The sequence below is a fragment of the Panthera onca genome, chromosome D2, assembly GCF_046562875.1.
Source record: "Panthera onca isolate mPanOnc1 chromosome D2, mPanOnc1 haplotype 2, whole genome shotgun sequence".
Taxonomy (NCBI): Eukaryota; Metazoa; Chordata; class Mammalia; order Carnivora; family Felidae; genus Panthera; species Panthera onca.
Window position 1 is genome coordinate 70269924 of NC_138349.1, and position 23623 is coordinate 70293546.

Genomic DNA, 23623 nt, shown 5'->3' on the forward strand with positions numbered 1-23623 from the left:
GGCCACATTGCCCTTTGGAAAAAATAGAGACATTCGGCTCAGGGCTGGGATGAGGGTGTGGCAAACACAATGCCCCGGGGCTCAGACACTTGAGGAAGAGCCCCCTCTGAGGACAGTCCTCCCCCTCATCCTGGCCCAGACCAGAGTGTCTTCCTCTATGAAGTCCCTTGAATTTGAGAGGCCCTGAGACCCTGGCTTTCAGATTCCTGGCCTCCAGTGCCCGTGCGGTGTGGGAAGAAACACGGGGCTCCCCTGAGGTGGCAGACCCAGGCCGGCGGATTCAAGCCTCAGTGTCCCTGGTGGTCTGAGCACACCTGACTCTACACCCACGCCCCCGCACCCCCACCCCGCCATCCTGCTCTCCACCTGTGTGCTCGGCACTACACTCTAGAGTCTAAAAAATTAGAGGCAAATCCAGGTTCCAGAGAAGCTTCCAGAGATAGATGTGAAGCATGTAAGGCATCCCTTTTAAGCGTTTGGAACCAGGACTAGAATTCAGTGTCTGGGACCCCAGGGACTCTTTCCTCACTGCTGTCTGCCAAGTTCACCCAGGACTGCTCTGGAGCTCAGCAAGTTTAGCTCCTTTCAGCAGGTGCCGCCTTGGGCTCTTGCATGACACGGTGGCCCTGTGATCCACTGCCCATCCCAAACCCCAAGGTTCCTCCATCTGTCTCAGGAGCCCAGCCTCTGGTCACCAGCCGGGTTGTGAATGGATCTGCCCAAACTTGTCCCTGCTGCCGGAAATACTAACCAGGGCTACTGGGCTATGGGGGCCTTTTCTCTTCTGTTTGTTTGTTTTGTTTTGTTTTTCATTTTCTTCTTGGCTATATTTAATATTGACATAATGCATTTCCTGAAGAAAAATAAAGTTGGAAGAAATATTGAGGCATAAAAAAGGCAGGGGAAAAAATCGCCCACCAACATCAACCTTGCAGAACCTGCTGTGATGACTTACCACTTTGACCTAGTTCCTTTGTCCCCGTCGCCCTTCATTCATTTTTGTTTTGTTTCTCGTGGTTCAGCTGATCCCTGGTGACACATGGCACGTTCTCATAGGGGCTGCAAGGGCTCCAGGCACCTCTGCCTCCCAGCTGGTACCCTGTCATCCTGGGGAATATTTCAGAGCCAGAGCACTTTTAGGTCTAAGGAAAAAATAACAGCCTTAAAATAAGGCAGCAGAACTTGAGGCAAAATTCCTGAAGCTTGTATATGAGGTTTGTGCTGTTTTTCAGAGGTGGCTAAAGCCAAGCCTGAGAAGTAAGAGACGTTGAGTTCTATTTTTAGAGAACATGGCAGGCTAAATTCTCAGAATCAACACTCCTGTTGAAAACAGCTTAAAAAAAAAAAAGCCAGATAAAGTATTTAAAAAATCTTACAGGCCCTGAAGAGTTGACAAGATAGTAAAGAATTACTAGGGCCAAAATCCAAGGGAAGCCAGAAACGCAGCAATTCTAGGAACAGCTCTTTCCTGGAGAGGGTTTATCTTGATTACCTTGCACTTGGGGTTTAACAGCTTTGTAAAGCTTGGGGCCCCTAAGGGCTACACCACAGGGTGGGAGTGAAGGAGTTACCCAGAAGTAAACCCTACCCCACACTGACACTCAAGTCCCCGGAGGGTAAGTGGCCTTGACACTGAGCATGTGGTGGTAGTGGTGTGGGGTGCGGATTTTGGAGAAATTGTGAACACAGCCGAGCCCTCACGTGTGTCTGTAGTCCCAATCCGTATCACCTGGGAGGACCAAAAGACCTCAGGCTGTGAATTTTACCATCATTGCAGATTACTAGTAGCCTAGGAGCTCTCTGGCAGAAGCAAATACAAATCGTTTCTGGAGAGAGTCACTTTTATTCTGTTTCCAAGTATTCTACAAGTAATTCTTTCAGGACGGTGACCATGGCATTGTTAACAAGAAAACACATGGAAACAAGGTAGTATGGACAAGAATCGAAACAAAGGATAACAGAAACAAACTCCAAGACTCCAGCTACCGGGATTATTAGGTACACGTTGTGAAAAACCAAAACCAAAAGCAAAACAAAACAAAATTATGCGTGCTCCATCAAGGAAGCAAGAGAAAAGCTAACAAATATCCCCTGGGAACAGAAAGTATAAAAACATGACCTCGTTGATTTGGAAAAGAACAAAGCAATTTCTAAAAATTTCTATCAGTGAGAAAGTTAATAACAGAGACTTGAAAGTGAACAAAGGAACTTCATGATAGATTAAGTAAGAGGAAGAATTAGTGGATTGGAAGATCAGTTGGAGGAATTACCCAAAATGCCCTTTGGAAAAAATACAGACACTCAGCCCAAGGCTGAGATGAGGGTATGGCAAACACAGTGCCCAGGGGGCAGGGACTTGAGGAAGAGCCCGCTCTGAGGACAGTGCTCACCCTCAATAATTAGAGCAAAATATATATAACATAAAATGTTTTATTTGAACCATCTGTCAGTGTACGGTTCTGTGGCATGAAGTTCATTCACTTTATTGTGCAACCCCCGCCACCATCCATCTCCAGAACTTTTTCATCTTCCCCAATTGAAACTTGGTGCCCATTAAACACTGACCCTCCCTTCCCTTCTCCCCCCAGTCTCTGGAAACCACCCTTTTACTTTCTTCCTCTATGCATTTGACTACACTAGGTACATCATATAAGTGGAATCATACGGTATTTGTCTTCACGGGACTGTTTTATTTCACTTAGTGTAATGCTCTCAGAGTTCCTCCATGTTGTAGAATGTGTGAGAATTTCCTTCCCTTTTAAGGGTGAATAATATCCCATTGTACGCATATACCATATTTTGTGTATCCAATCATCCATCAATGGACACGTGGGCTGCTTCTATCTTGCGACTCTTGTGAACCATGGCGCTATGAACGCGGTTGTGCAAATACGTCTTTGAGTCCCTGCTTGTATTGCTTTGGGGATGTGCCCAGAAATAGAAATTGCTGGATTCTATCTTTAATTTTTTTTTTAGGAATTGCCATAACGTTTTCCACAGAGGCTACACCATTTTGCAGTACTATCAGCAATGATCAAGAGTTCCAATTTCTCCACATTCTTACCAACACTTGTTATTCTGTTGTAGTTGGTTTTCTGTGTGTTTTTACTATAGCCATCCTAACAAGTATGATCATGCACTTATCTTAGCCATTTACAGATCTTCTTTTGTGAAGTGTCTATTCAAACTATTTTGCCCATTTTATTGCATTTTTATCTGTTTGTTATTGAAGTGTAGGGGTTCTTTCTATAGCCTGGATATCACACCTTTGTCAAATATGTTTTGCAGACGTTTCCTCCAGTATTAGGTTTGGCTATTCATTTTTTAAATGGTGTCCTTTGATGAACAAGCATTTAAATTTTGGTGAAGCCCAATTGATCAATTCTTCAGAACGAAAGGAGAGAAAAAATGGGACCGGAGCCAGTATTTGAAAAAAATAATGGTTGGTGACTTCCCACACCTGTTGAAAAGACACCAATCCACATATTCAAAAAGCTCATAAATTCTAAGGAAGTAAAAAAATAAATCCACAATTAGGTACATCATAGAGAAACTGCAGAATACCAAAGACAAGGAGAAATCTTAAAAAAAACGAAGCAAAACAAAATAAAAATACTGAGAGGCAGGGAGAGGGAAATGCAAATTGCCTCAAAGAAACCCCAGGATGACTGTTGACTTCTCGACAGCAAAAATGGCACTCAGAAGATAGAGAAATGTCATTTTCAATATGCTGAAAGAAGTAACTGTCAACCAGGAATTCTGTATTCAGAAAAAAAAATCTTTCAAGAATGAGGGAGAAACAAACAAAAAGTGAGATATATTGCAACCAACAGAGTCTCATGAAAGACATTGTAAAGACTTTGTGCTTCAGATAGAAAAAAACGATCCCACTTGGAAAGGATCCATAAAGAGGAAGAAATGGGCAAAGAAAATTATTAATATACAAGTAAATCTAAATTGACAATTATAATACTTTGAGGAAGTTAAAGCCATGACTGATGTATAACAAATGATAATGTCTGGGGGGTTATAATTTTTTTTAATCTTTATTTTTGAGAGAGACAGAGTGCAAGCAGGGGAGGAACAGAGAGAGAGGGAGACACAGATTCTGAAGCAGGCTCCAGGCTCCGAGCTGTCAGCACAGGGCTGGGTGTGGGGCTCGAACTCACAAAACACCGGGACATCATGACGTGAGGGAAAGTCTGACGCTTAATGGACTGAGCCATCCAGGCGCGCCTGCGAGTTTAAAAAGATAGAATGAAAATACATGACAAGTCAGGAGGAAGGTAAATTGTTGGAATGACAGTCCTCAGAGGGTCTCATATTGTACCAGGAGGGAGAAGTGATTAATTTTAGACTTTGAACAGCCGAATCTAATGGCACAAAATAAAATGGTAGACTTAACCCAAATATGTCAGCAATTACATCAGATACCACATGGGTCAAGTGTTTCAATTAAAAGACAAAATTGTCAAGCTGGAAAAACTACGTAACCATATGCTGTTTATAAGAAATACATATAAAACACCAGATTTTATATGTTGAAAATAAAAGAATAGAGTCGAGAGTTCCACGTTCAAGTCTTTACCACATTTCCTAATTTATTTATTTATTTATTTATTTATTTATTTATTCATTCATTCATTCATTCATTCATTTATCTATTTATTTATTGAGAGAATGACAGAGCAGGGGAGAGGGGCAGAGGGAAAGAGAGAGAGAGAGAGAGAGAGAGAGAGAGAGAGAGAGAGAATCCCAAGAAGGCTCCATACTCACTGCAGAGCCCAACTTGGGGCTGGATCCCATGACCCTGGGATCAGGACCTGAGCTGAAATCAAGAGTCGGACACTCAGTCAACTAAGCCACCCAGGCGCCCCTCCCTTTTCCTAATTTATAAACTTAGGCAAGTCATTCAATCTTGAAACCTCACCTTTATCATTTATGAAAGTGGAACCGTACTCTCTACTCTAGCTACCTTACAAACTCAAATGAGTTCATGCATTTGAAGGTGCTTCATATAGCATAAGACACAATATTAGCATAAGAGCTGCAGGACCTATTATAATGAATTACTAATGTAGGGGCACCTGGGGGGCTCCCTCCGTTAAGTGTCCGACTTCGACTCATGTAAGAATCTCCAGTTCATGAGTTCAAGCCCCGCGTCGGGCTCTGTGCCGACAGCTAAGAGCCTGGAGCCTGCTTCGGATTCTGTGTCTCCTTCTCTCCCTCCCCTTCCAATGGCTCTCACTCTGTCTCTCCCTCAAAAATAAACATTAGAAAATTAAAAAAAAATTAATTATTGATGTTAATATAACTTAATTGTTATAGGGCCTCTTAGGTACCATAGTGGGTCAAATTGTTGCTCCCTATTTTGGGCTGAATTGTGTATCCTCACTCATTCATATGCTGAAGTCCTAACACACCCAGTACCTCTGAATGTGACTATATTTGGAGATGGTGTCTTTATTTTTATTTTTTTTTAATGTTTATTTTTGAGAGAGAGAGATAGAATGTGAGCGGAGGAGGGGCAGAGAGCGAGGGAAACACAGAATCCGAAGCAGCCTCCAGGCTTCGAGCGGTCAGCACAGAGCCCGACGCGGGGCTCGAACCCATGAACCGTGAGATCATGACCTGAGCTGAAGTCAGACACTTAACGGACTGAGCCACGCAGGGGCCCCTGAAGATGGGGGTCTTTAAAGAGATAATTAAATTAAAATGAAGTCATTAGGGTGGACACTAAATCCAACATAACTGGTGTTCTCTAAGGAGGAAATTTGGACCCAGACATGGAAAGAGGGAGGATGAAATGAAGACACAGGAAGAAGATGGCCATCTACAAGCCAAGGAGAGAGAAACCAATCCCCACCGCCACCCTGACCTTGAACTTGTAGCTTCCAGAACCGTGAAGAAGGCAATTCCTGTTGTTCCAAGTCACCTACTTCGTGGTAATTTGTTACAGCAGCCACAAGAGCCCAACATAGGTACCGTGAAGGAACTGAGGACACGGTGTGATGAGGATCCAAGGGTGTCACAGCTGTCCCTTGACCCATGCTATAATCTGCCGTTCCTGAGGCCAGCTGTGGTGACCAGCAACTCTGCACAATGATGAGGCTTAAGAAACTCCAATCGTTATCACATAAAAGGCAATCCTGATTCTATTGACACATATGAGAACCACCAATGTCCTCTTTGCACCTTCCCCCGATCTTTTACTCGCTCACTAATCACCCCCAGGACCTGTTCAACGTCAGGATAAGCCATTAAGAAACTGATAATGGGGGAAGGGTCACTTAGAGGTCTCAGGGCTTATCATCGGCTTACGGTAATTACACAAAAGAACTATGACATCTCCATGGTGCTAAAATGGATGCCTTCCAAAGGACGGTGCAGGGCAGGAAGGAAATGAAAGTGACAGAAGCGAGACAAAGAGGAGAAGGAGGCAGTCAGGTAGGCAGGCTGACCACACAAATGCCCACATGGCCGTGCCGGTCTGTGACATGAGCCCCTCCCCACCTCCCGCCCTCGGGGCTGAGGCACCCCCAGGTAAGGGGCCATGCTACTCTGTGTCCCCAACACCACAGGCAGGACAACCTGCTTGAGCACCATGAGGGATGTGTATCCCCATAAGAACCATATTTGGAACCCATCGAGGCTTGTCGGAAAACAATGGGAGGGAAGCCGGCCTCATGGTGGCAATTGACTGAACAGGCAACAAAACAGCCACTGCGTCCACAGCATCTGATGGCTCCCAGTGCGGCGTGTGCCGGCCTCCCTCACAGCCTGCAGAGCGGCTCCAATAGCCTTCGTGGTGATCACAGTGAAGGCATAAGGTGCCTGGCGATCCTGGAGATCAGGGCCCCAAACGCGTAAGGATGGGACCATATCTTAGCCCTCTCTGTACCCCTTGCACATGGTACGTGGGCAATAAAATATTTTATTAACCTTTGGTGGGTTCTACCACATCTGGGGTGATGGGTCACGGGACAGATGCAGCTGGGAGGGACCCTGATATTCCCCGGTCTAATTCGAGCTTCCAAAGTTTTAAGTGATAGAGCCTAGCATGTGCCGTGGTACTGACTACTGTCAATTCTCCCTCTCAGCCTTAATCTTTTTTTTTTTAAGTTTATTTATTTATTTTGAGAGAGAGAGACAGAGACAGCGTGAACGGGTGAGGGGCAGGCAGAGAGGGAGACAGACAATCCCAAGCAGGCTCCACACTGTGGAGACTGACGGGGGGCTCGAACCCACAAAACCGTGCCATCGTGACCTGAGCTAAAATCCAGGGTCAGACGCTTAACTGACGGAGCCTCCCAGGCGCCCTCATCCCTCATTTCAATCCCGACACACTCTCTCTGCCCATTTTCTTCTCTATTCCTTCCTTCTTCGACAGAACACTGGTAACATAGATTCAGCGAAAACAAATTGGTGGCAATTTACCAAGGTTTGTAAGAAGGAAATAAGATCCCCGATAAGCCTACTGCCAAGTCTAGGGAAACACACCAAAAGCAATGGGGGGTGGGGTGGGGGGTGGATTCTTTGTTGCTTTCAATTCTCTCACTGCTCCAGCGATGGATTCCCCGAGATGGCTTTTCGGTGGGGAATCAGATGTAACATTATTCACTCTAGCGCTAAGGGTATTGCCACCACACAGGGACTTTTCGACTGTTACTACTACAGACACTCATAGAGCCGCTGGGAATAGTTCTTTCTCCCCTCACCCAGCACAGACATTTGTATACGCTCTAGACATATATTCTCAACAGACTCATTCTTTATTACACCACACCCACCACTCTCTTTCAGGACAAACATAGGTAATATGACCTGATAGGAAAGTACAGAACGCCAATAAAATGCCTGTTTTTTGTTTGTTTGTTTGTTTGTTAGAAGTGTCAGTAAAGGAAAGGTAATTTTTAGATTTGGCACATTCCCAGTGAAACCACACAATTGATAGTTTTTGCACGTTTTGTCCATAGAAATGTCAGAGGCAATGCATGAGGAAATGTTACCAGATTATATCGAAAACTTCTGTGAATCCTAAACGATCATGAGCTATGTAATGATTATGATCACCGGGAAAATGTGTTGTTACCCCCTTACACACCTTACTGAAGTCTTAATTAAGTGATGTTGGGTTTTGGTTAAAAAACACTTAACGTGAGCATCGGGCTCTCTGCTGTCAGCACAGAGCCCACTTTGGACCCTCTGTCTCCCTCTCTCTCTGCCTGTCTCCCACTCGTGCTCGCTCTCTCTCTCTCAGAAACAAATCTTTTTTAAATTAAAAAAACCAACAACACGACAATTAGCTAACTCGTGTAATTCTGACATTTTTTCCAGGCTGCTGGCTACATGATTATTCGGGCTGTGTGTGTGTTTTGTTTGATCATGTATGCCTATGTATATTTACTGTTATCAGTAAAACCTAGATTCCTCTGAGAGACTAGGATGTAGCCCATTTTAAACATCTATCCACCCTTGGTGGGCAATAACACATAGTATCATATGCTTGTTTTATTAACATTTTAAATTCTACCGAATTATTGATTTTCTTGATCTCTGCATTTGGCAGTCATTCCCACCTTCGAGGCCTCAAGGATTTCAGAACCTTTTCAAAAAGGAAAGGAGAGAATGAATAAACACATGGCTATGTGGCATATAACATTGCATATTGTTAATTCTACTTATAAGCCTATCTCCAAAAGAGTTTATTACCTGCCTTGAGTCAAAATCGTTTTTATTTAGGTACCACCGTCCTTGGTAATCTTGACTAGAAGCCATTAAGGTAGTTCTGTTTTTGTTTTAAAGAAGACGGCTGTGCTGTCCCATAGAAATTCCTACTCTGTTAGTATATTTCATGCCTTTTGGAACATTGCGAGTGCTGGGAAGGAGGGCGGTCGTCTTCCTTCTTCCTTGTTTACTCCTCTTCACTACTCCCGCTCCACTGGCACCAGTGCCAGTGCCAGTCTCAGCTCCACTCGCCGCAGACCCCTCCTTGCTGGGCTGCCCTCCGTGCCCGGCCCAGCCCTGCACGCGCCGCCCTTTCTGGAAAGCGCACGTGTCCCTTACCCTCCTCCCACCTCTGGGCGGCGCTTCTCCCCAGCCCCCACTCTGGAAGAGGCACTTCCGTCGCCTTGGCACCAAGCAAAGGACTTCCCAGTCGGGAAGAGAAGTGACCGCCTTCCCTTGCAGATGAAAACTGGTTCATTAAATGCAGCGCACCACTTTTTCAGTTAGATCTCCAGATGCAGTAGGGAAGGCCGATCCCTTAAGGTGGGACGGAAATGCGCTCTGAGGGGCGGCTCCCGGCGCCAGCACCGTGGACAGCGCCCGCCGCCGGCCGCTGGCCAGAGCCACCCGCCCGCCAGCGGCCACCCCAGAGCCTGCGGTGGGAGAGATGGCCTCGCCACCTACCAGAGGGGCGGGCCTGCCAGTGTTTGGGAACGGATCTGATCCAGAGGGGGAGACCGCGAGCAAGGGAAGACTTAACTAAGGCGTCGCAAGGAGCGCGCTCATTCCGAGTATTGTGAAAAGTCACGCAGGAAGGTGGGGGTCCCTCTTCCTCCCTTGCCCCCTGCGACTCCCCCCGCCCCGGCAAATAAACACAACGAACAACTTTACGCAACAGACAGAATGGCTGAGTTTAATGCTTCAAGTTTTCCATTTCCTTCCACAGGGCTTTGTTTTAAAAATAACAAAATGAGGTAAATAAGTTAATGTATGTACACGTTATAAACATTGTGTCGGATTGCGGCTGCGGCAACTCAAGTTGTTAGAGAGGAAGTTGCTGCGCGGTGACTCGAGGTCAGCCACCTGCAACCTGAGCAGATTTGTCGTCCTGAGGAGAATTCGCACGCTGTTGGTGGAATGGGGTCTAGAAGCATTTGCGGTGGACGATGGAGGGGCCAGCCTCGTCGTACTCCTGCTTGGTGATCCACATCTGCTGGAAGGTGGACAGCGAGGCCAGGATGGAGCCGCCGATCCACACCGAGTACTTGCGCTCAGGCGGGGCGATGATCTGTAAGACAGGGAGCGCGTCAGGCCGGCGAGGGCCGCACCCCGGGGCCCACCCGCGGGCAGGGGGCGCGGGCCGCCGCCAACCTTGATCTTCATGGTGCTGGGGGCCAGCGCCGTGATCTCCTTCTGCATGCGGTCAGCGATACCCGGGTACATGGTGGTGCCCCCCGACATGACGTTGTTGGCGTACAGGTCCTTCCTGATGTCGATGTCGCACTTCATGATGCTGTTGTAGGTGGTCTCGTGGATGCCCGCCGACTCCATGCCTGGGGGCCGCAGGGAGGAGCGTGAGCCGGCGGGTGCGAGCCGGGGACCGGGCGGGGCCCCGGGGCTCCTGGGGAGGCTGGCGAGCGGGACTCACCGATGAAGGAGGGCTGGAAGAGCGTCTCCGGGCAACGGAAGCGCTCGTTACCGATGGTGATGACCTGTCCGTCGGGCAGCTCGTAGCTCTTCTCCAGGGAGGAGGAGGAGGCGGCCGTCGCCATCTCGTTCTCGAAGTCCAGGGCCACGTAGCACAGCTTCTCCTTGATGTCGCGCACGATCTCGCGCTCAGCTGTGGGGGGGCAGGGGCAGGAGAGGCGCCCTCAGCGCAGGGCCCCGGGGCCCGCGCGCCACCCCGCCCGCCCGGGGAGCCCGGAGCGCCGCGCACCTGTGGTCACGAAGGAGTAGCCGCGCTCAGTGAGGATCTTCATCAGGTAGTCGGTGAGGTCGCGGCCGGCCAAGTCCAGGCGCATGATGGCGTGCGGCAGGGCGTAGCCCTCATAGATGGGCACGTTGTGGGTGACGCCGTCGCCGGAGTCGAGCACGATGCCTGCGCGGGGGGCGGGGCGGGGCACACGGCGGGGGTGAGCGCGCGCCCCCGAGGCCGGGCGCGGGCGCGCGCGGCGGGCGGGAGCGGGGGAGCGGGGCGGCCCCGCGCGCACTCACCGGTGGTACGGCCGGAGGCGTAGAGGGACAGCACGGCCTGGATGGCCACGTACATGGCGGGCACGTTGAAGGTCTCAAACATGATCTGGGTCATCTTCTCGCGGTTGGCCTTGGGGTTGAGGGGGGCCTCGGTGAGCAGGGTGGGGTGCTCCTCGGGGGCCACGCGGAGCTCGTTGTAGAAGGTGTGGTGCCAGATCTTCTCCATGTCGTCCCAGTTGGTGATGATGCCGTGCTCAATGGGGTACTTCAGGGTCAGGATGCCTCTCTTGCTCTGCGCCTCGTCGCCCACGTAGGAATCTTTCTGACCCATACCCACCATGACGCCCTGCGGAGCGGGGACACCACGCCCACGTTACGGCGACTCCCGCGACCGCGGCTGGCCTACGCGGGGGGTTGGGGGAGGACCCCCGCCCGGCTCCCTCCGCGGACGGGCAGCCTGACCTGGTGGCGAGGGCGGCCCACGATGGAAGGGAACACGGCCCTAGGGGCGTCGTCGCCGGCGAAGCCGGCTTTCACCAGGCCGGAGCCATTGTCGCACACGAGGGCGGTGGTCTCGTCTTCGTCACACATGGTGTCTGGTTTCTGTAAAGGACAAGAAGGCCGTGGAGACGCACGACGCGACAGCGCAGGAGTCCCCGACGGCCCGAGCGCCCTCCCTTCCCGGGGACCGACGGACGTCCCCAGCCCTGAGCCGCGCGCCGTCGGCCAGGGGAGCGGCCAAGGGCACCCTGGCGGGCTTCGCTCCCCGGGCTCAGGGCCGCGCTGCGGAGAATCTCGGAGAATTTCTCCACCCCGGGAACCCCGGACACCTCTGCCTTCGCTGCAGGCTACCTGACGCAGGAGCCGGGCGCTGGCGCCCCAGGCCTCGGCGCCTCGGCGGCCTCGTCTGGGCGGTCGAGGCGGGCGATACCTGCTCGCCGGGCGAGCGTGGGGGCCGAAGGAGATGCCCGTGGGAAGGGCTTTGGTGCTCCGTGCAGAGAGGAGTGGCCCATTCCGGACCCCCACGACATTCCAACCTCAGGACAGAGGCACCGTTTCGCCTGATGGCGACCCCAGAGAATTGCGGCCCTTGCTGTTCTCGGGCTCCGGCCTTCCTCGGGAAGGCATTGCCCTTGGGACGACTAAAGCAAAACCTCTAATCCACCCGGCACATACGGAACGCCAGGTAAAGGAGCCCAAAGGGGCTGGGGATAAATTTGGAGATGTTTCCCAAAGCTGATGGCCTCGGGCCTCCTCTATAAAGCGCGTGTGGCTCTGAGGACCCAGCCACGGGGTGGGCGGGCAGAAAGCAGGCCTTGGGGCTGATCGGGTGAGTCGGTTGGGTTCTACCCCGGAGTTCTCCAGGCTCCCCTCGGTGGTGCCCTGTCACCTTGTCCCCCTGTCCTATTGTTCTCCTGTCCCCGGCCCCCTCCCCCACTCCCGCCCTACCTGGGCGGGTGGCTACACCTGCTGCTCTCCGGCTCGGGCCCTGGTCGCCGCGGGAGGGAAGCGAGGCTTCTCTCGGCGCTGTCCGCTGCGGTGGCCGCTGGTCCTCGCGCTCAGGTTTTATATAGCCCGCGGGCGCTCCCCCCCGCGCCGCCCCGCAGGAATGTCGCTCCCCTTCTCGAGCCATATTTGGGTGTTGGGCACTGGAGCCCCGTCCCCCAGCCGGCTCGCGGCCTGGGTCCCCGCCCGGGTCCCCTGCGCTGACCAAAGAAGGAGCGGCCTGGCCCGAGCCCAGGTAACGCGGGCCGGGCCGTATATGGAGTGTCTCCCCGGCCGGTCGGCCCCTCCCGACCCGGCCCAGTTGCCCGCCCGAGGGGATGGGGTGGGGCGAGGGTCACCGCGAGCGCCAGTGGGTGCGCGTGTGCGCCTGCGCTCCCGTAGCTGCACCTGTCCGCAAGGCCTCCCCACCCTGTCCGCTCTGCTCGCACAGGGCGCTCCGGAGGGTGCCTCCCACATTTCATCCCTTCTTTGGGTTTACTCAGACCCTCAGAGCCCCACGTGCGGCTACAGGGAGGAGGGAGCCGTGTCCCAGTGGTGGGACAAGAGAGGATGGGAGAAGCGGTCACAGGAAGGGAAGGAAGGCGCCCCAGGAAGGGAAGGAAGGCGACCCCCGCTCCCCGGTGAACTTCGCCTCTCCCTTCCCACCCCTGAGCTCCCCGATTCGGAGGGCTGACCCGCCCCCACCGCGGAGAGGGCCACCGGCGGCGGGAGGGCGCGCAGCTGTCGCGGGCCAGACAGCTGGCGGCGGGAGGAGAGGGCGGAGAGGCGGGGAGGAGGAGGAGGAGGAGGGCTCCCGGGGACAGGCCCGGGCGGCGGCCCTGGCCGCGCCAGGCACAACGCCAGGGCAGCCGGAGCTGTTCCTCTCAGTGACACGCAGCGCACTCGGGTGTTCGTGAAGGGAGTGAATTTGGTGGTGCTGGTGGTGGGTGTTCTCTTCCTCCCGGACTGAACCTGCCCCAGGTTGGGTGGGCTGGGCTGAGCCCCCAAACCCCCACCTCCCTGGTGGGACTAAGAGTGTCCCTGTCCTGGGGCTGAAAGGCAGGGGTCACAACTCCCGACCCGGTGGTGGAATGGGCGAAGCGCCCTTACTAAATGAGACCTTGCTCGACCTTCCTCCCAGTAAAGAGGACAAGGACATTGCACTCTAGGATGGGTAGCAATTTTTCCTTCTGCAAAGGCTGAACAAACTCATCTTTCTATTTAGAGGGTGCAGCCTTGCCAAGGCCAGGCCGCTTCCCAGTCCACTTTGGAGCAACTCACCCTCTACCAGAGCCTGCTGAAGCGGTTCTATTTATACCACTGATACATGGGGATATGCCTTTCAGATTTTCTAGAAGGATTTGGATCTACTTATGGTAAGGTGGAGCGAGGGTCAGAAGAGGTTATCCAGTCGGTGCCGGACTCGCATTTTCGGCAGGGGTGGGGGTGGGGGTGAGGGTGGGGGTTGGGGAACAAGCGCAGTCCTAACCCTGCCATCGAAGGCAGAAGGAGAGACCGTTTTCTGTGATGAACTCAGTGACATGCTTGGAGAGGGTACATCGGTGCTGTGGTGCCAGCGCGAATGGAACCATTCATTTTTCTGATGTGCTTAAGTGTTCCCAAAATAGTTGCAGTTCGCATTTGGTCGTGGAGCTGGGCAAGGGGGACAGGTGTGGATTCCCCGGAGGACGGATATAAAGGCACATGTAACCCTCCCTGGTAGCCCACATCATGGCAGCTCTTCCTAAACCATCAAAGTCCATTAAAAAATGAAGTTTGTTTAGCAGGGGGCCTATGTCGGGAGTATGAAGAGTCAGCTAAAAGCTGCTGTAGTTTCTTTCACATGTGGCTTTTTCAGTTGTTGCAGAGAACGAGTGAGTAACAGACAGAGCTACGTGTCCTTTTTAATACCTTCTGTCCTGCTGTCAGTGGGTAGTGAAGATGTTAGGAAGGAAACAAACAAAAAGACGCCCCCCCCCCCAAAAAAAACAAAACAAAAATCCAAAAAAACCCTGCAAATGCACTGTATGCACAATTTTGAGGGGTAAAGCTTAAATTCTGGCCTGAAAGTAGCAAGGATACCTAAGAACTTGTTGCTTTTTTAAAAAGGGGAACTGGGCTGCCAGTATCTTCCAAACCTCTTGCTCGGTGTGGTTCCTCTCTCTCCTACAGCAAGCTTTTCTGAGCCCGGAGTCTATCGGTGTCAAAGACACGTGAAAAGCTATGAAGAAAACCCAAGGGAAGGAAACCTCGGGAGCCGGGGCCCGAGAACACAGGGCCGGACATCTGCTCTCCGTCCACGGTTGGGGCTGTTTAAATGGTCTCTTGACGGGTCACCACGGGGCCACCCAATCCCATCCTGGTCTTGTTGAGTTCTCATTGGCCTAGGGAATAGACCTAATGGGTGAGTGGAAAGGCCACCTCCATACATGTACGGTTTTGGGGAACACAGCAGTGCTCTGCTGTCGCCTAGTAAGCGGGTGGCTGCCCGCGTAGCCTTTTGAGAACTATCGCCAAGTAAAGCTCAGCCACGGAGGGAATGCTTGACAGAGAGCGTCGGCTTCTAAGTTTTCCCCGGCTCTTGACACTCTGACGGGGCCTTGGGCTGCCGCTCAGCTGTCTTCTCCAGAGCCCTGTCCCCTCAGTTCCTCACTCACCTGTGAGCCACCTTGCTGCGTCTCAGCCTCCCATTGTTATTTCCTACTGATTCAAATACGAATTCATAGAACGCTTTACGTGCTTTCACATGGTTCCCTTGGATGCTTGTAACTATTCTGAGGGAAATAAGACCCATACTAGTCATGCCATTCAATGTGAAAAGTCAGTTAAAACTCAGAAAAGTAAGGCTCGGTGAGTCAGACCACAGGGCCCCCGGGGTCCCACAGCTGGGGCTTGGGCGACTCCCCCTCCCACCAGGAGCACCTTTCTCCCTTCCTTCAATCCTCCCCAAAACTTGGTTTCCTTCTGGAAATATAAAAGATCCTCAAGGGATCTTTTCCAACAGGAGCCAAGGACATCCAGAAATGAAGTCACGGCTCCTGCCCTGGAAGTGACGGCTTCCGTCACCTCTCGTTCTGCCCCCACTACCTCCTAATATCTGGCATAAGAACCTGGTGAAAAATCTGCACTTGGCATTTCTGGGTATGCCCCTCACCCCTTCTGAATGGCTCTGTGGCCTTGGGCAGGTCATTTCAAGAAAGACTCTGTATTCTCAACTGAGGGTACTACCTACTCCTTAAGACTGACTTGGACAGAAGTGCCTGGGACAGAAGTGCTCAATAAATAGTACAATATCTTTCTTCTGAGTGTCTGGAGGAGGTGGGGGGGGGGGGTGGTGAGGTGGGTAGGTGAGCAAAGGACATTCAAAATGATTATAACTGTTCACTAAACGTGTATAAGCATCATCACAAACTGAGCAGGAAAAGTCATGTAATTTTAAAGGAACTTGGAGCGCACAAAGATTTTTATAGAAAGATTTATTCTATTATACAGTCCCACATAGTCTAAGATACATTTCTTTTTTTTTTTTTTTTTTTTAAGTTTATTTAAGTAATCTCTACACCCAACATGGAGCTCGAACTCATGACGCCGAGATCCAGAGATGCACGCTCTTCCAACAGAGCCAGCCAGGTGCCTCTAAAATGCATTCTAAGCTGGTAACTGAAATGATTTCTGGCTGGTGGTATTACAGGGGTTTATGTTCTTCCACAAACTTTAAAAAAAAAAATAGGTTTTACATTTTCTACAGCTTTTCATAATTTTAGAATTACACAAAATTATTTTTTAAAATTGCATTTTTGTATTTAATGAGTGGATTTTACATAGGAGTACGTAATACTACTTTCTCTTCAGGCATTCTCCAATAAAAGGTCCAGGGATAAAAAGGTGGGACTACCTTTTTCTGTAGTTATCAGCCTCAAGATGTACAAGTGTGATGGATCACAAGAGATCAAGGGGGAGCCTGACGACATTGTGACGTGGCTTTCCGTCTGTTCCCGCTACTAGAGAGAGCGATCCACCTCGAAGGGGAAATGTGCCGTGTGCCCTTCGCGCGGGCCTCGTGCGCTTGGCGGGTGACAGACTTCAGCACTTTGATTCGGACCCCGAAGTCAAAGAAAGAATCCGATTTCGAGGGCTTCTTCAAAAACAAAATCCCTGTGACAGAGGGTGTCTGTAGCCTTTTACTTCGCTAAGGGTTTCAGCAAGTCCCTTACGTGTATCTCAGGTTCTACCTTCACCCTTGATACATTCACAAAGTCTTAAAACGAAACATACCAGAGCACGAAGCTGGCTGCTATCAAAAACTGCGTTGCTTCATGTAATTGAGGCTGCAAACTGTGACTTTCAGAAGAGCAAAGACAGGAGTGAAAAAAACCCCTTCCCAAGGCAGTAATGTTCTCTTTCCTTAGAAAACATGCTCACCTTTATAATGTGCCTTTATTACTCAATTTATACAAAAATCAGTAATTCTTTGATAAAGACTACACTGTGAAACAACTTTTTAAAATTTAGAAAAGTTACTTAAAACCTTCGACCTTAATTTTATTAATTTTAAAAAACCCAACCATTTTGGTGCCAGGCTAAGAGACAGAGCTAGAAGAGTGAGGCTTCTCCTCCCTCAACATAAGACAACTACGCATTACACCGTGAGAGCAGTAATCTGACATCAGGCAATCAATGGGGCCAGGGTCACCGTCAGACTGGCTTTCCTGTCACATTAGGGATACTTAGATTTGTGGTAGCATGTGAAGGGGGCACCATCTTGTGTTCCCAGAGCACACGAGTATCTAAAAAGGATCATACGGGCAAGAACTGTTAATGTCTATGTAAAAGCAAAGCCTCGGCTTAGAACACAAGAGTTCAACCATCTCTTCCCTGCCACCTGACAAGTTCTTCCGACCTTCCCTTAGCACCGCACCCTTCCATATACTCCTAACCGGGACCCTCATGCTGTCCCAGCACACAAGCTGCAAACAGAAAAAGACAAGACTGCTAGTGTCTTTCCTCTGGTTATTAATGTAACGAGCTCCATTAACCTGTTCTTGCCAACATGTTCAAAGGCTGGATTTGAAGCCTAGAGGGGAAGAGGGCACGGGAAGAGAGGCACGGTGGCCGCACTTTGTGAAACCAGGCACCGGACTCTTTACCATATTTAACTTCTGACCTTTTCAGCTGTTGGAGCGAGTTGTTTAGTGAGCATTCAACTGGGCCAGAATCTGAATACGCCAGCAACACCCTGTGCAACCTCTAGTCTTTATTTAAAGCTGAGAAAAACTGAGTAATGACACTAGTCAGAACAATGAAGCTCTGAGAGCCACTACTTTTCAGTAAATCAGATGCCGTGTTAAGAAAACCCATAACGGCTTCTAGCGTAACACATGCTCTATGTTAGCCAGACTGTGGCAAAGCAGGAATTCAGTGTAAATCACCTTGAAAATAGAGCTTGAATCCCCATACTGAAAGGCCATAACTAACTTTAATACTACAAATTTACCATATGGTAACTTGCAGGCAGGTTACCACTTAAGTGTTTTACTCACTACTCTAATACTCTATTTACATGGAAATGTATAGTATTTTCCCAGTGAATTAAGCAGTTCTCAAACTCACAGGAATTATGCCCACTTGTTTTGTCTTTCGGTCCTACAGCAAGTCACCAAATCTGACATCTGTCTTCCTGGACATTTTGCAGCAGCCCTAACCCAAACGGATACCAGACTCCCAATTCTCCTCAGTGCACAGTCTCCAGAGTGACAGCAATCTCAGAGACAATCAGTGCAATCCTGTCATGTTCAGAGTTATAGGGACTGAGGCCTAGAAGTGCTTTGTGCAAACAAATAGCCACAACTAGAACAAGAACTCCAGAGCCCTTGATGGAATGAGAAGGGTAGCCAGCAGGGAAATAACAGGTGATGAATCGATGGCAAAAGGAGAAAAGATCTTGTAACTAAAAAACAAAAAACTACAGTCACACGGCCGTTTCCAAATAAAGTACAAAAAATTCAGTAATTCATGTTATAAAACTGTACAAACTTTTAGATATTTAAGGTCTACGATTTTTCTAAGGACGAGCCTGTACAAATTGTTAGCAGCAGTGACCATTTTCAGAAGTTACACTTGTCCGCGGACATAATATTCATAGTTCGCTTTCAAAACAAACTCAAAGTAAGGATTGGACTTGAGGCTCCCAAGCTGGTCTGCCTGTAGGAGGTCTTTCACCTCTGGCAGGTATTCACTGAGCTGAATGCCTATAAACACAAACACAGAAAGTCCTTTTTTACTTTGATAAAACTCTCAAATGAATTAAGATGATTGATGATAACAGCATCTGTGCTTCTATTTAAAATATAATGTCACTCCACTATTGGGAAATACTCTGTTCTAAATTCCTTCCACGGTCAAACATACTTGCAGATCTAACAACACGACATGCTTTACTTAGAAGAGGTTGCTTGAGTGTTTTTTTCCCCCTAGTGGTCAAAACAGCCAATCTAATTAAAGTCTTTAATAAGACCTGAAATATTTTCATTTTTCTCTACAGTTTAAGTCATTTATTTCTTCAACGTGGGAGTTTTTAACTAACAATCACCTGAGAACAAATACTTCAAACAATTATATATTCCAACAATTATGTATTCAGGTATTTCAAGTATCTTATAATTACATATTCCAATATTTCGACAGTTATATATATTAAATATGTATCCAATTATATGTATAGGGAAATAATTCAGTAAATGCAATCTCATGAAAGCTAGCTACAGTCTCTCAAAATATATATTATAGTTAAAAGTGAGATAGGTGAAGAACCATTTCATTAGTCCTCTAAAAGCCAGAAAGCCAATGAGCACTGATGAGACAGAACTGCTGAAATCAAGATCTGTGTAGTTACAAAAAGGCATGTACAGTTTTCTCGCCTGATAAAGAAAACTGGAAAAAAAATTTTCATATAAGACAGTATTTTATAATCCGTTACATTAGCATAAGGGTCTCAAAATCAAAGGCCCTCAAAGTGCCTAGCACCGTTTTTTGTACTTAATTGTAATATAATAAAAATCTGGTTAATGAATGTTATGAGGCTAAATTCAAAATATTTATACATCATTTATTATAATTAAAATACTTTCAATAAAGACTTTTTATCTGTAAAACAGTATTAAACTTGTGAAAATACATTAGTTTCTAAAAGATCAATTCTCTAAAAAAATGTAACATCTTATTTGGCTTCTATTTTTACGGGGCACGCCCTCTGTTTAGAACTAATATTTGGTGGGTTTCTTTTCGTTTCAGCTGGGGCCAAAAACTCCGGCAGGTGGTTATGAGGAAGGTGGCCTCGGGGACGTTGGTAAACTTAGAGCCAATGCCTCATCCAAAGGGGGCAGTGCTCATCAGATCCAGTTTACTGTTGCCAGATAAATAGATCAGTTCAGTTTAGGCAAACAGTTTGATTCTTAAGAGAATTAAGAAAATAAGACTTTTGTGGGGCGCCTGGGTGGCTCAGTCGGTTGAGTGTCCGACTTCGGCTCAGGTCATGATCTCACAGCTCGTGAGTTCGAGCCCCACGTCAGGCTCTGTGCTGACAGCTCGGAGCCTGGAGGCGGCTTTGGATTCTGTGTCTCCCTCTCTCTCTCTGCCCCTCCCCCGCTCGTGCTCTGTCTCCCTCTCTCTGTCAAAAAAACAAATATTAAAAAAAATTAAAAAAAGAAAAGAAAAGAAGACTTTTGTAAGAACTCTTCTCAACTATTAAATACTGGTGACTAATTAGAAAAAAATTTAAACTCCATATATAATGATACGTGCATTTTATTTTGTGTGGATAATGCACTTCAATAATATATAAAAACAAACTGAAGTGATGGGTATTGAGGAGGGCACCTTTTGGGATGAGCACTGGGTGTTGTATGGAAACCAATTTGACAATAAATTTCATATATTAAAAAAAAAAAAAAAACAAACTGAAAAGCTCTGTATGGGTAAGTTAAATATATCTGTAGGATGAATACATTTCCACAAGCAAAAGTAATTGTTGGTTGTCAGAGTTTATGAAATATGAGGCTATCTATAACTCTCTATCTTCAGGATCTGTCTTTAAAAATATTTACCATTGTATATAGTAACTATATTATTAAAAAGGTTCCAAAAATAAATGTCTTTGGCTTCTTGTTATATATAATAAATATATATACCTTTAATTTGTACATGTATGTATGTAAATGTGTCTGAATGTATTATATATATTATATATATTTATATATACTTATATATATTTCTATAATATAATATTTCTATTTGTTTTTGTCCTTTGGTCACAATGTAATAATTCTTCACAACTTTACATTCCTGTTGTCCTTATGAGTAAGATCTAAGAATAACAAAAACAGCAAAGTCACCTTTAAAGAGCACCACTTATTTAGCCACAATTCAATTCTGTGGCACTTTTTTTTTTTTTTTGAGAGAGAGAGAAAGAGACAGCTTGAGCGGGGGAGGGACAGAGAGAGAGAGAAGCCAAGCAGGCTCCATGCTACCAGCTGCAGAGCCCGGAGTGGAGCTTGAACCCACGAACCGCGAGATCATGACCTGAGCCAAAACCAAGAGTCAGATGCTCAACCGACGGCCACCCAGGTGCCCCTCTGTGGCACTTTTAGAAGAACAAATTTCATGGACAGCATTGGATTTGGGTCCAAATGGTTTCCAACTCTTCAACCATACATAGAAGTCAGCCATATCATTTCTTCATTTCCAAATACAGAAAAGAGAAAGCCTTTTGGTGCGTTTTAGCTCTTTTGGAATTTCAAGCATTTCAAATACTTTCAAGCAAAAAAATAGGTTCTTTTGCTAGATTCCTTCCTTATTTCATTTTTAGTTTTTATTTATTTTGTGACAATGTAAAGTCTTAATTAACCTTTGTATTACTTGCTCATTTTTGAAAATGAATGAATTAAATCTGTCAATATGGAGCAATCAAGTATTCCTCTTTCATGAAGAAAAGTTCAAATCATTTCTGAGCAAGTTCCAAGTGATCTAGTCACAGAATTACATTTTCTTTGGATCACTTATAAAAGGAGACTAAAAATCTGAAAACTAATGCTAGGAGACCCATACAGATGGGCTATAAAAAGAACAAAAAACCAAAAAAAAGCCTTCTGAAACACAAACACTGAGAGTTTGCTTCTCTTTAACCTCAGAATACTGGTTGGTGTGGTTAATTCCATAGAACTTTTCTACGGGTCCTCCTTCATTTCACTTGGTTAAGCCAGTGATTTTTTAAAATAGAGGACTGTAAGGGCGCCTGGGTGGTTCAGTCAGTTAAGCGACCGACTTCGGCTCGGGTCATGATCTCACAGTTTGTGAGTTTGAGCCCCACGTCAGGTTCTGTGCTGACAGCTCGGAGCCTGGAGCCTGCTTCGGATTCGGTGTCTCCCTCTCTCTTTGTCCCTCCCCTGCTCACGCTCTGTCTCTCTCAAAAATAAATAAACGTTAAAAAAAAATTAAAACACAGGACTGCAGAATACAATCTATCGCAGAGGAGTTGGGGCTATGAGTCCTATGAATCTGCAAAATACTTCCAGGCATTCAAAGGACAAATGTCTATTGAGTGACTACTATGTATCAGGGACTGGATTTGGCATGTTTTCGTAGATTAAAGAATGTATCTTGCATATGTATATATAGAAACCTTTCAAATGTGTGTAAATGTCAGTATGATGGATAGAAGTCCCATCCATTTAGAAGGACTGCTGAATTTACAACTTTTTATCACTGTGTATTTTTTCCATTTGATATAAAAGAGAGTGTGTCCTTATATTTGAAAAGATTGGTGAACACTAAGTTAGCCTATTTTGCACATTGCCTGAATTTAGTAGCATACGTTTTGATACAATTCTATAATACGAGTCACATAGGTATAAAATGTGCAAAATTGCTCATCTCTACCTAATATTCTCCATATATTAAGCTCCCAGTAATATAAAAAATGGTAAAAGTAAAAATACAGCTGACCCCTGACAACACAGGTTTGAACTGCAAGGGTCCACTTACCTGCGAATTTTTTTTTTTTTTTTTAATACAGTACAGTACTATGACTGTATTTTCTCTTTCTTATGATTTTCTTAAGAACGTTTTCATTTCTCTAAGCTTACTTTATGATAAGAATACAGTACATAACACACACATAAAATATGTGTTAACTGTGTTACTGGTAAGGCTTCTGGTCAATAGCAGACCATCAGCAGTTAGGTTTTTAGGGAGTCAAATGTTATACGTAGATTTTCAACTGTGCTGGGGATCAGTGCCCCTCATCCACACACTGTTCAAGGGTCAACTGCATCCTCTAATTCATACACCTCCCTAAGAACAGCATTTTGTCCATAAAAGCTTCTTTACCTAATTTGTGTCTCAATCAGCAAATGGAATTTTGCTCACTGCTTTAGTATGGGAGCATGTGCAGAACACATTCCCTTCTTGTTTCTTTTTATTTTGTTCCTAAAATGAATTTTAGAGTATTAACATCCAAAATGGATTTGAAAAAGCATTTGTAATTTATTCTTAAGCATAGTATGGTCAGTTATATAACAAAAAGTTACATCTCATTTATCATATACATTTTTGGTATCACAACCAACACTTGAATCTATTCCTTGTCCAATCAGCATGGAGACTTTGCCCACTGGAGTCCCCCAGGATCCATGTGGATGGAGACTTCACCTTGACACATGCTCCCCCAATTGGAGAGGAAAGAAAAAAACCCTTCATTTTAATATTTGTGTATTTTTGAGAGAGAGCGCGTGAGCAGGGGAGGGGCAGGGAGAGAGGGAGACATAGAATTCAAAGCAGGCTCCAGGCTCCGAGGCGTCAGCACAGAGTCTGACGCGGGGCTTGAACTCATGAGCCGTGAGATCATGACCTGAGGAGAGGTCGGACGCTTAACCGACTGAGCCACTCAGGCACCCCAACCCTTCCTTCATTTTAAACAAATCGAATTCTGAGTACGGTACTGTTTAATCTTAAACTGCCCTCGCATTGACACCTTGGCAAATCCCATTCTCAGATTTCTAAAACTGAGGAGCGATACCAGAATTTCTAGTGTCAACAAACTACTTACCATCTTTTAAAAGTTTCTGTAAGATTTTCACAAATATACTGCCTTTAGATACTTCAATTGGATCATCCTTACCATCTGAACTGGACCAACTAGAAAACAAAAGTGCAATGGGAAGAA

General features: G+C 47.2%; 2 protein-coding genes across 3 annotated transcripts in view; both read right to left on the reverse strand.

The window, feature by feature from the left end:
• Positions 1-9613: 9613 nt before the first annotated feature.
• Positions 9614-12496, reverse strand: ACTA1 (actin alpha 1, skeletal muscle). Its single transcript, XM_060642772.3, has 7 exons — positions 12370-12496; positions 11383-11523; positions 10942-11266; positions 10664-10825; positions 10376-10567; positions 10099-10280; positions 9614-10015 (listed from the first exon to the last, which is right to left on the reverse strand). The coding sequence occupies exons 2-7, from the start codon at positions 11509-11511 to the stop codon at positions 9872-9874; spliced, it is 1134 nt and encodes a 377-aa protein (XP_060498755.1). The 5' UTR covers positions 11512-11523; positions 12370-12496; the 3' UTR covers positions 9614-9871.
• A 4327-nt stretch (positions 12497-16823) lies between these two features.
• Positions 16824-23623, reverse strand: part of NUP133 (nucleoporin 133) — a 55744-nt gene continuing 48944 nt past the window's right edge. Inside the window, exons 25-26 of one of the 2 annotated variants that reach the window (XM_060642774.3) lie at positions 23507-23595; positions 16824-18653 (exon numbers count right to left, since the gene is read on the reverse strand). In XM_060642774.3, the coding sequence (XP_060498757.1) occupies positions 18517-18653; positions 23507-23595 (226 nt within the window). In that variant the 3' untranslated portion in view covers positions 16824-18516. Of the gene's footprint in view, positions 18654-20694; positions 20768-23506; positions 23596-23623 lie in introns of those variants that run through there. The other variant, XM_060642775.3, reaches the window with a different exon arrangement.

What these genes read in the sequence shown, in the direction of transcription:
- ACTA1 (XM_060642772.3), bottom strand. Translation starts at nt 11,511, where the DNA reads ATGTGTGACGAAGACGAGACCACCGCCCTCGTGTGCGACAATGGCTCC. An exon ending in CGCCTCCGGCCGTACCACCG is followed by an intron (nt 10,826 to 10,941) that starts GTGAGTGCGCGC and finishes CCCCCCGCGCAG; the next exon opens with GCATCGTGCTCGACTCCGGC. An exon ending in CTTCCAGCCCTCCTTCATCG is followed by an intron (nt 10,281 to 10,375) that starts GTGAGTCCCGCT and finishes TGCGGCCCCCAG; the next exon opens with GCATGGAGTCGGCGGGCATC.